At 46.9% G+C, this 12642-nt stretch overlaps 1 protein-coding gene across 17 annotated transcripts in view; it reads left to right on the plus strand.

Moving 5' to 3' along the window:
- Positions 1-12642, plus strand: part of zmiz1a (zinc finger, MIZ-type containing 1a) — a 527531-nt gene that overhangs the window by 462066 nt on the left and 52823 nt on the right. For all 17 annotated transcript variants that reach the window (XM_085970560.1, XM_085970554.1, XM_085970552.1 and 14 more), the window contains one exon: positions 5705-5858. In XM_085970560.1, the coding sequence (XP_085826686.1) occupies positions 5705-5858 (154 nt within the window). The remainder of the gene's footprint in view (positions 1-5704; positions 5859-12642) is intronic.

The following is a 12642-nucleotide window of genomic DNA, read 5'->3' on the forward strand; positions in this document are numbered from 1 at the left end:
GGGCTGTGGAGGCTCAGTCGTTGAGTATATTCAATATAGAGATCGATAGATTTTGGTGTCAAGGGATATGGGGATAATGCTGGAAAGTGGAGATGAGGTAGAAGATCAGCCATGATCTTATTGAAAGTCGGAGCAGGCTCGAGGGGCCAAATGGCCTCCTCCTGCTCCGATTTCTTATGTTCTTATGTACTGAGCGGCTGCACATGCACCTTAGTGGGAACATTGCTAGTGGGTTATTTTTATTTCTGTATACGAATAAAACCTTTCTTCAACAATGGTTAACCTTTTAAGTGCCTGACACGGACATTCAGCAGTCCAAGATGTGCACATTGGGAATCCATGTAAAAGGAAACCAGAGAAACTATCGTGCCTGTGCAGACAGGATTAGTGAAGACATGACTCCTGCGACTGGGTGCATATGTCACGAGGAGGGGGGGAGAAGCTCATTTTGGTTGCCCAGGTTACAAACGTTGGGTTTAGGGCAGGGTGGAGGCTCAGGAAAAGGATGCACGAGTGGAGGAGATTCCCCCCTCGTTCCTGAAAGTAGTCCGTGTCGTCTGTAGTCAGCTAAACGGCACTGGTGAGAGAAGGACAGACCACGCAATTTATATGTAAATGTGTTTCATTTTGTAACTCGCAGATTTTAGCAATCGGGCTAGAAGTGACCCTGCTTGAGATTCCAACAGTGAAGGGCTCCCAAGGGCAGTCAAGATTGGCCAAAGTCTCATTTCACTTCCAAAATCATGCATTGCACTCGAAACCAAATCGAGGGTTGGATGTTTCTGAAGTGCTGTTGCATATTTTAAATTCCCCATATATTGAGTTGATTAATAACCCCCAACCCCAATTATCTCCCTATATTATTACATTTGTGTCTGGAAGCATGTAGAAACTATTTAGAAAGGAAGAAATTAGACTTTGTTGGCCATGTGCCCTTTGCAGCACTTCAGCCAATCAGATCCCACAGCCTGGTGTGATTTCTGATTGGTTGAACCTCCAAAAAAAAAAATGACCAATCAATCAAATTCTACCAAAATGAAATACCCGCGCCACACAGCCTTCACGGCAGTAACGCGATCAACACTGGGCCAAACCTCTGTGGGTTGAAGCCCCGTCTCCGGTTCCTGCTTCCTCCCTGGATCTCTGTCGCTAACACCGAAACTCCCTGCCTTGAACTTTGCTGTCACCATCTCCCAGCCCCAGATTTCATTGACACCGCATTGGAACCAGGAATGGCAAATAATTGCACCCCACCCCCTCCCTGCCGCCATATAAACACAGTGAAGCCCCATTACTGGAACTAGTGCAAAAATCACATTTTTAAATAAATGTAACCATGATTCCATCTGGAGGTGCTAACAATACTTAATAAAATATCACTGCTGTGATTTTTGCACTCGTACCAGCTTTGAGGCTTCCATCTATAATCTCGCTCCATAGTGTCTGTCTCTCCACTTGCTCCCCATTAGTGCCGGCTCACACTCCCTTCCATTCCCAGGCGGGCTCCGTAGATGCAGGAAGGATGTTCCCGATGGCGGGGGAGTCCAGAACCAGGGGTCACAGTCTAAGGGTAAGGGGTAAGCCATTTAGGACTGAGATGAGGAGGAATTTCTTCACCCAGAGAGTGGTGAACCTGTGGAATTCTCTACCACAAAAGGCAGTTGAGGCCAATTCATTAAATATATTCAAGAAGGAGTTGGATATATTTCTTGAGGCTAAAGGTGATCAAGGGATATGGGGAGAAGGCAGGGACAGGGTACTGAATTTGGATGATCAGCTATGATCTCATTAAATGGCGGAGCAGGCTCGAGGGGCCGAATGGCCTACTCCTGCTCCTATCTTCTATGTTTCTACGTACCCCTGGAATCTCCCACCCTGGCCTTGCCACTCCCTTCCAGCTCCAGCTTTCCGGGTTGCAGTTTCCTGGCCTGGGAATGGGGCAGGGAGCTGGACAAGGACACGGGACATGTACAGAAACAGCACAAAGCCCGCTCCCAGAGAGAGACATCAGCAACTTGCCTTTATGTAGCGCCTTTAACGCAGTATAAAACGTCCCAAGGCGCTTCACAGGAGCGATTATCTGACACCGATCCACATAAGGAGGTATTAGGACAGATGAGGTAGATTTTAAGGAGCGTCTTAAAAGGAGGAGGGAGAGATAGAGAGGCGGAGAGGTTTAGGGAGGGAATTCCAGAGCTTGGGGCCCAGGCAGCTGAAGGCACGACTGTTTATTATATAAAAGATATGTATCATATATACCTTTTGAAAATGCACATATTTAAAAAATATATCGTGTGTGACTGTGACACAGAAAGACCGAGCCCAGCCTTTTAAGTAGAGAGTGAGCCATTTTGTTTTAACAGCCTGGCCGTTTAGGAGGGTGTCAGTTTGCACACATTCTGTTCCTCGATGAATGTCGATTCAGTTTGCTGCTGCCAGCCCTGGTGAGAGAGAGAGAGAGAAAATGACAAGTGAAGATGAATAATTTATTGCCGTTTCAACTTAAGAGCACAATGCGTATCTGAACAAATTTTACAGATGTATGTGCTGCCGGGAGAGTGAGAGAGAGAGTTAAATTGTCCTTTTCGGGGAAATGTTTCATTTTGGTGACTCCAATCTAATTCCATGTTCAGCTGCCTCTCTTAGAATATTTACAGTGGGGTGGAAGGAATCTGAAAACGAGAGTGTTTTTTATATAACAAAAAAGAGAAATAGCTGTGCCTTTGTGTCGCAGTGAGGTTTGGGTCTCTTTTAATTGTCATTCATGATCGAGGCACTCCAAACAGACACTATCAAGTGGTGTGTGCACACAGCCGGTGCACTCTCAAAATGGCCGGTTTCCATTGCTCAGAGCAGTCTGGGGGCCCCTGTGAGCTGTTGAGGCTGCAGTATGTGTGTGTGTTTTGACATGGCTGCCTGTTGCCTGGATGTGCACTTTGTTCCTCAGCAGCGCTGGGTAGCTGGATGTAAAGAGGCTGCGCTGAAGCAGCGATGACATCTGCAGTGCAGCGACAGTATCTGGTGGGTAAAAAGGACAAGGGCTGCTTGTACTCGACGCGTTAGTAGTGATCCATCTGATCTGATCAAATGCTGATTGGTAAATTCCTCCCCTGATGGGTGAGGCTTTTGCGAGGCTGCTTGCTCGGCTGGCTTGGTAGGACTGCCACCTAGTGACTATCCACCGTATCAGCCGTACATGGTGTTCTGTGGGAGATACTGAGAATATTCAATGTAGCTTCAAGCTTAAGTGTCAAATGCTGTTGTTGACGATTGCAACCTCCTGAACTCCAGCTGAGCATTTTGGAAAAGATGTTGCAAAACTAGTAATGTTTTAGGCTGTTCTGGTTTTGCTACAAAGAACTAATAAAGGCAATATTTTAAATATAGAAAAAGAAAATGCTGCAGATGCTGGAAATCTGAAATAAAAACAGAAAATGCTGGAGACACTCAGCAGGTCAGGCAGCATTTGTGGAGCGAGGAACAGAGTTAACGTTTCAGGTCCTGAAACGTTGACTCTTGTTTCTCTCTTCACAGATGCTGCCTGATCTGCTGAGTGTCTCCAGCATTTTGTTTTTATTTAAAATAGTAAACCTTGGGGGGGGGGGGGGGTGGCGGTTAGATCTCCTTCCCATACCTCCTGTTTCTTCTCCGCACTCCCCCGCCCCATTTTCCTGCCCTTTTCCCCTCCGAGGACAGTACCTCATGCTGGGGAGCTATTCCACAGGACCGGAGAATTCCGCAGCCGTCCAGCACCTTGCTCGATATATTTGAGAAAATTGGGCTGACTGCACGAATTACACAGAATTTGCTGCAAAGCAACTGTGCCGTGTGGCTCAACTGGTCCCTGTTTATACACCACTCGAGCCTCCTCCCACCCTACTTCATCTCACCCCAGCAGCAACACCTACTATTCCTTTCTCCCTCGTGTACTTATCTAGCTTCCCCTTAAATGCATCTCTATTGTTTGCCTCAACTACTCCATGTGGTAGCGAGTTCCACATTCTCACCACTCTCTGCGTAGTTTCTCCTGCATTCCCTATTGAATTTATTAGTGACTATCTTATATTGATGGCCCGTAGTTTTCCCCCACAAGTGGAAACATTTTCTCTACGTCTACCCTATCGAACCCCTGCGCAATTTTAAAGACCTCTATTAGGTCGCCCCTCAGTCTTTTTTCCAGAGAAAAGAGCCCCAGCCTGTTCAATCTTTCCTGATAGCTATAACCTCTCCGGTATCACCCTTGTAAATCTTTGTTGCACCATCTTGCACGACCCTGGAATGCTCGGTGTCGGCAAACTTTTTTTTTTGCGGGGCGTCTCAGTTGTAACTGGCCCCACCTCTCGTCTGACAAAACCGCGCGCGTGAACTTTCAACCAGAGGCCACTAGATGGTGAGCAGGAACCGTGGCCGAAACGGCCTCTCTCCCTGGCGCGGGGAGGGGGGGGGCGCTCCTGAGGCCACCCGCCGTGGCCGGCCGAATCGATCATCCCAGCCCTCGCTGCGGGTGAAGCTCGAGCTGCCCATTGTACCCGAGGTACTTGGAAATGCTTCTGAGAGATGTGATGTGAAGCGCCATATAAATACGAGCCCCCCCCATACATTTTCCAAGCTTCATATTTAACCGAGAGGAGCACCGACCGCTTCACTGCGCAGTCTGAAGTAGTCACCCCGTATGCTGCCATGAGTAGCCACTGAGGTTGTCCATTGCCGAGAACATCCCTGCAAATTCCTGTGGACTAACTGTGTCTGAGGAGAGAACACAGGTTATTACCAACAGCTAATTCTCTTGCTGAGCTCCCTCTCAAGACATTAGTACTTTAGTTAAATGTTTTGAATCTATGACCCTTCTTATTAGGCACTTGTGTTGAATGGGCTGCAATAAATAAAACCCCAGACAAGTGCAGAGCAAAGCCACTCGAGCCACCAATAAATCCTTCAGCTTTACCTCAGAAATTTTTAACAGGCTTAACAGGATTATCGCAAGTGCACCCCAGATGAGTATAAATTACCACAATCACACCACAAGCAGAAAAATTAACAACTGGATATGCAAGACGGTAAAAATGACAGATCAATACGGATGGGGCAGGTCTATAGAGACAGGATGTTGTGTCGAGTCTGGTTGTTGATCCAGATCACTGCAGGAGCAAACACTCCCAAAGAGGTGGCCTCCATTTTGTCTGCTTTACTCATGACGAGCATTGACTTAAGCAGGACAGTCGTGTGTGTGTGTGTGCCTGTGTGTGTGTCTGGCTGTGTCTGTGTGTCTGGCTCTGTGTGTGTGTGTCTGTGTCTGTGTCTAGCTGTGTGTCTGGCTGTGTGTCTGTGTCTGGCTGTGTGTCTGTGTCTGTCTGTGTGTGTGTGTGTGTGTCTGTGTCTGGCTTTGTGTCTGTCTGTGTGTGTCTGTCTTTGTGTCTGTGTGTGTGTGCCTGTGTGTGTGTCTGTGTGCGTGTCTGTGTGTGTGTCTGTCTCTGTGTTTGTGTGTGTGTGTGTATGTGTCTGTGTGTGTGTGCACGTAGGGGTGTGTGTGGGGAGTGGATGATGATGTGATTGAACAGTAACTGCCCCATTACAACCACTGAACTTAAGCCCAGCCAATCCTCATAATTTTGAAGACCTTAATGTGTCTTTTTTTATTAAAGTTGTCGTCAGCAATTCTTTTAGAAAGCTAAGGTTCTATAATGGGTCTTTTCTCTCTGCACAGCTCTCCTGTCATCGTGGTGCGAGGACCTAGGGCGACTCTTGCTACTTCGCCACCAGAAGAGCCGTCAGAACGACACCCCTGGTAAACTGCCGATGCAGCCGCCCATGAACCCTATGAACTCCATGAAACCAACACTCCCTCCTGGGCCCCACAGGTCAGTTACTACCAGCTGAGCTTCTCTACAGCTTCCCCTCCCCCTGTCCACAGAGATGGTCTGCGGCCTAAAGCTGGGGGCTGTTGTATTAATTGGTAATAAAACTAGTGTAAAATTTCCATACAGGTAGATGCAGCAGTGAGGTCCTCCTTGATAACTTTGCTCAACAGAATGATGTGACCGGAGTTTTAAGGGTTAATATTTCGTTTACACAAGGATTGCATGGACTGTTGGTGATCCACTGATCTCTGGGACTGTTGGTGATCCACTGATCTCTGGGACTGTTGGTGATCTGCTGATCTCAGGGACTGTTGGTGATCCACTGGTCTCTGAGACTGTTGGTGATCCACTGATCTGAGGCTGTTGGTGACCCACTGATCTCTGAGAATGTTGGTGATCCACTTATCTGAAACTGTTGGTGATCCACTGATCTCTGGGACTGTTGGTGATCCACTGATCTCCGGGGCTGTTGGTGATCCACTGATCTCTGAGACTGTTGGTGATCCGCTGATCTCCGGGACGGTTGGTGATCCACTGATCTCAGAGACTGTTGGTGATCCACTGATCTCTGAGACAGCTGGTGATCCACTGATCTCTGAGACTGTTGGTGATCCGCTGATCTCCGGGACGGTTGGTGATCCGCTGATCTCCGAGATGGTTGGTGATCCACTGATCTCCGGAAAGGTTGAACATAAGAAATAGGAGCAGGAGTAGGCCATTCGGCCCTTCGAGCTTGCTCCGCCATTCAATGAGATCATGGCTGATCTTCTGCCTCAACTCCATTCACCGGCCCTATCGCCATATCCCTTGATGCCCTTACTAGTCAGAAATCTATCGACTTCTGTTTTGAATATACCCAATGACTGAGCCTCCACAGCTCTCTGGGGTAGAGAATTCCAAAGATTCACCACCCTCTGTGTGAAGAAATTTCTTCTCATCTCAGTCCTGAATGGCCTACCCTTTATCCTGAGGCTGTGGCCCCTGGTTCTAGACTCCCCAGCCAAGGGAAACATTCTCTCAGCGTCCACCCTATCAAGCCCTGTAATAATTTTGTATGCTTCAATGAGATCCCCTCTCGTTCTTATTCAAGAGAATACAGGCCTAGTTTACTCAATCTCTTCTCATACGACAGTCCCACCATCCCAGGAATCAATCTCGTGAACCTTCGTTGCACTCCCTCTATGGCAAGTGTATCCTTCCTTAGGTAAGGAGACCAAAATTGTACACACTACTCCAGGTGCTGTCTCACCAAGGCCCTATATAATTGGAGTAAGACTTCTTTGCTCCTGTACTCAAATCCTCTTGTAATGAAGGCCAGCATACCATTTGTCTTCCTAATGGCTTGCTGCACCTGCACATACACTTTTAGTGACTCATGTACAAGGACACCCAGGTCCCTTTGAGCATCTGCATTCCCCAATCTTTCACCATTTAGGAAATACTCTGCCTTTCTGTTTTTTCTACCAAAGTGGATAACTTCACATTTATCCACATTATATTCCATCTGCCATGTTCTCACCCACTCACTGAGCCTTTCGAGATCCCCTTGAAGCCTCTTCACAACTGACACTGCCACCTAACTTTGTATCATCAGCAAATTTGGAAATGTTACATTTAGTCCCCTCATCCAAATCATTGATATATAGATTGTGAATAGCTGGGGCCCAAGCGCCAATCCTTGCGGTACCCCACTAGTCACAGCCTGCCATCCTGAAAAAGACCCGTTTATCCCTACTCTTTGTTTTCTGTCTGTTAACCAATTCTCAATCCATGCTAGTATATTACCCCCAATTCCATGTGCCCTCATTTTGTTCACCAACCTCTTGTGTGGGACCTTATCAAAGACCTTCTGAAAATCCAAATACACCACATCTACCGGTTCCCCTTTGTCTACTCCACTAGTTACATCCTCAAAGAACTCCAATAGGTTTGTCAAACAGGATTTCCCTTTCATAAATCCATGTTGACTCTGGCCAATCTTACTACAGGTGCACGATCCTTTATCCGAAACCCTTGGGACCAGCTGTGTTTCGGAATTCGGAATTTTTCGGATTTCAGAACAGATGAAATGGACAAGAGGCGGGGGGGGGGGGAGTCGGACATCGCGGGGGGGAGTCGGACATCACGGGGGGGAAAGTCGGACATCGCGAGGGTGGGGCGAATCGGACTTCTCGGGGGTGGGGAGGGTAGGGAAGCTTGTTGAGCCTGAGGAAAACACTTCTGCTCCTCCTTGCCCACAAGCAGTGCAATAAAGGCACTTACCTCACGGTTCCAGCCCTTCGCACCTCCTTTTACCTTCCGAGATTCCCAGTTTACCCTACAACTACACCACTAGTGATGGATGCAAACCTGGCTAGGTAACCAGATTACTATAAAGAAATAGTTAACAGCAATGTTTCCTCAAAGTTGCACACGGCCACGCAGTAATCTGCAAACTCCCGTGCAAGCTGCTCAAGCTTTTACACTGGAAATACCGAGAGACGCTCCACAAAAAAATTTTCGGTTTTCAGAGGTTTTCAAATTTCGGAAGTGCGGATAAGGGATAGTCTACCTGTATTAGTTTCTAAGTGCCCGGTTATTGCATCCTTTATAATAGATTCCAGCATTTTCCCAACTACTGATGTGAGGCTAACAGGTCTGTAGTTCCCCGTTTTCTCTCTCCCTCCTTTCTTAAATAGCGGGGTTACATTTGCTATCCTCCAATCTGCAGGAACCATTCCAGAATCAATAGAATTTTGGAAGATGACAACCAATGTGTCCACTATTCCAATGGCCACCTCTTTCAAAACCCTAGGATGTAGTTCATCCGGTCCTTGGGATTTATGGACTTTTAACCCATTAATTTTGCTAGTACTTTTTTTACTAATAATAATTTCTTTAAGTTCCTCATTCTCGTCACACCCTTGGTTTTCTCGTATTCCTAGGAGGTTTTTTGTGTCTTCCTCCGTGAAGACAGAAACAAAGTATTTATTTAATTTCTCCGCCATTTCCTCATTCCCCATTATAAATTCTCCCGTCTCTGACTGTAAAGGACCTACATTTACCTTCGCCAGTCTTTTCCTTTTTACATACCTATAGAAGCTTTTACAATCCGTTTTTATATTTTTTGCTAGTTTGTGCTCATATTCCATTTTCCCTTTATCAATTTTTTGGTTACCCTTTGCTAATTTCTAAAAAGATCCCAATCCTCAGGCTGACCGCTTTTTCTGGCAACTTTATAAGCTTCCTCCTTTGACTTAATACTAGCTTTAATTTCGTTTGTTAGCCATGGTTGGGTCACTTTTCCTTTTGGGTTTTTATGCCCTAGAGGAATATATGTTTGTTGCAAATTATGCATTATTTCCTTGAATGTTAGCCATTGTATGTCCACCTTCATACCTTTTAGTGTAGTCTCCCAATCTACCATGGCCAACTTGTCCCTCATACCCTTGTAGTTTCCTCTGTTTAGATTGAAGACCTTAGTTTCAGATTGGACTACATCACTCTCAAACTTAATGTAAAATTCAATCATATTATGGTCACTTGTCCCTAAAGGCCCCTTTACCACAAGATTATTGATTAGCCCTTTCTCATTACACAGTACCAGATCCAGAATAGCCTGTTCCCTGGTTGGTTCCTCCACATACTGATCCAGGAAACCATCTCGCATGCATTCCAAGAATTCGTCCTCCACACCATTAGTGGTAATTTGATTTGCCCAGTCAATATGTAGACTAAAGTCCCCCATGATTACCGTATTGCCCTTGTTACATGCACTTCTAATCTCTTGATTGATACTGTGCCCTACATTACTATTAACAGTGGTGATCCACTGATCTCTGAGACTGTTGGTGATCCATTGATCACCATTCAGAGTCTCACTCTGAGGGCAAAAGGAGGGCAGGCAAAATGGCACCAGTGCATTGAGTGGATCCGAGTGGTGTATGCTGGTGAAAATTGAGGCACGTTTTTGGGGCAGTGCAGAGGGCTACAGTTAACTTGCTCTGCTGGGTATGGGAAGTGGGGGAGTGTTGGTGTGGCCCACGCCTCCATTGCACAACAGTACACTCATGCACGCCTGCTATAACCATGGGCAGAATATGCAAGGCATAATATCCATTAACAGGCACATTGTTAGGACTAGCCATTTTAGATATTTATTTCTAAAGCAACATTATTTTGAGAACCTCGTAAAATGGAATTGCCACTGTTAATTAGTTGGGTGAGTCCGTTAATGTTTCATTAATGCAACTCGCAAAGCTTATTGAGCAGAAGCTGGCCACGAACCTCCTGGTGTATGGAATTAGTCATGAATAATGCCTCCCATTATTACTGCTGAATGGCTTCGGAACGACGCATGTATGGGCTTATTAAGTCTTTTAGAATTGTCTTTTTATTCAGCTGTCGTGTTCCATGAAATAATAGGCCATTTCAGCGCGGCTGCACAAGTGTTTTTGTTCTGGCCCCTCTGCACTCGCACCTCTTGAGAGCCGAGAAACGCACAGTGGAACACAAAGCCGCAACACGTTCTGAGGAGGCTGCACCTGTCATCCTGATGCTCGGCAAAGTTCACTCCTTGCCTCCTCCATTCTCGCTTTATGCAAATGGAGCTCACGGGGGTGCGAGCTGCTGCTCGGCCTTTTGTCCAACAAAGTATAACCTGACGAGCAGCCATGGATGAAGCTTGGGCTCCTGGACAGGTTAAAACTCCCGGCTGCCCCTTGTCCACACTAGGAGCGGCCCACCCAGTAACAACAGCAAACTTTCCATGGGGGCGGATTTGGTGAAGTGTCAGCGTAGTTTTAATTTGCAAAAAATCATTGAATAGTGTAGCACTGAAGGAGGCCATTCGGCCCATCGAGTCTGCGCCGGCTCTTTCGAAGAGCAATCCAGTTAGTGCCACTCTCCCGCTCTTTCCCCATTTCCCTGCAATTTTTTCTCCTTCAAGTATTTATCCAATTCCCCTTTTGAAGGCTGCTATTGAATCTGTATCCACCGCCCTATCAGGCAACGCATTCCAAATCCTAATCACTTGTTGCGTAAAAAAGTTTTTCCTCATGTCGCCTCTGGTTCTTTTGCCAGTCACCGTCAATCTGTGTCCTCTGGTGATCGACCCTTCAGCCATTGGAAACAGTTTCTCCTTATTTACTCTATCTAAATCTTTCGTGATTTTAAACGCCTCTATCCAATCTCCCCTTGGCCTTCTCTGCTCCAAAGGAGATCAAAGGAACATCTGTCTCCCTCCCCTCCCACCCCTAAAGATGTGGACTCCTAGTTGAACTCCTAGGCTGCCCTCTGGTTCCTTGCTGGAGAGTTCGTTATTTGATCATTGATGGTGAGTCTGGACCAGCGATTTAACTGTGACAAGAACATAAGAAATAGGAGCAGGAGTCTGCCATTCAGCCCCTCGAGCCTGCTCCGCCATTCAATAAGATCATGGCTGATCTTCTATCTCAACTCCACTTTCCCACCCGATCCCCATATCCCTTGATTCCCTTAATATTCAAAAACCTAGCGATCTCTGTCTTGAATATACTCAACGACTGAGCCTCCACAGCCCCCTGGGGTAGAGAATTCCAAAGATTCACCACCCTCTGAGTGAAGAAATTTCTCCTCATCTCAGTCCTAAATGGCCGACCCATTATTCTGAGACTGTGACCCCCCCCCTGGTTCTGGACTCCCCAGCCAGGATTTTGTAAGCTCACCCTTAATAAAAATGCATCACATCCAGGTTCACGCACAGTGGGGAACACTGGATAGCATTCAGGAGTGGGAACACAGGCTCATTTCTTCCCCCGACCGCCCCCCCCCCCCCCCCCCGGTCCTACCGGGGGGTCCTGAGGCCAATTGTTGCGCTCCAGCTGCCTTAGTGCACAGACTAGCCATTCGAACCTCGGTCACTCTGGTCTGTACGGGTTCAGTGACGCACCAGCTGGTACACAGAGTCGCCGAGTCTTCAAGGAAGCCCGGATGAGCAAATAATGTGGAACTCTTCTCTCAGCAGTGTTACAGGGATCGAACCGCGCACTGTACCCTCTCAGCGACTCGCTGGATAAACTCATCGAGCCTGGGGAGCAATGTTTTAATGCTTCGAGTCAATCTTTTTGCCATTTATATACTAATTGACGTGTGTGTGATTAATAGATTATTGTATTAGCCAGGATAACTTACTACCTGCTTGTCATGCTGTGGTTCCCAATTAGCAAAAAACCTGGGAGTTTTCTTTGAGCAGAGCCCCAGTTATAGCCGCTGGGTCAGAATGCACCTAGGAGTATGACGAAGTGCTTTACTGACCCTTGTGACAGAAAAGGGTCGTGCCACAGGCAGCTTCCTGTCAACTAGACAAAGTAGCCTGAAAGTCCCCATGGGGTCACTGTTGAAGCAGCCTCAACTTGCTTCATGTGTAGCACCAGGGATGAAACGGGCCTTATTGCTCTATTTTCTCTGCTCCTTTATCTCTGATGTATAACAATTGATCTATATGTATGTCTTGTTTATATCCATTGCTCATGGTAAGTTGGAGGATGTGGTCTCTCTCTTGCCTGTCTCTGTCCTGTTCACGTTGCTGTTTTTTTCTTTGTCTCACTCCTTCTAGAGGTCAGTCTTGGCTCAGTGGCTAGCACTCTCACCTTTATCTCAGAAGGTCATGGGTTCAAGTCTCACTCCAGAGACTTTGGGCTGGATTTTCTCAGTGGGGAGCTTTTGGAGGCGGGCCTCCCACTTGTCTGGTTTTAGTCCCGCCTCCATCGACTTGTGGCCAACCCACGCTATTTTCCCTTGATTGACCTTGTTAAGCCCGCCCAGC

Source organism: Somniosus microcephalus, chromosome 29, assembly GCF_052327205.1.
Source record: "Somniosus microcephalus isolate GS21.2 chromosome 29, FLI_Smic_1.0, whole genome shotgun sequence".
NCBI lineage: Eukaryota > Metazoa > Chordata > Chondrichthyes > Squaliformes > Somniosidae > Somniosus > Somniosus microcephalus.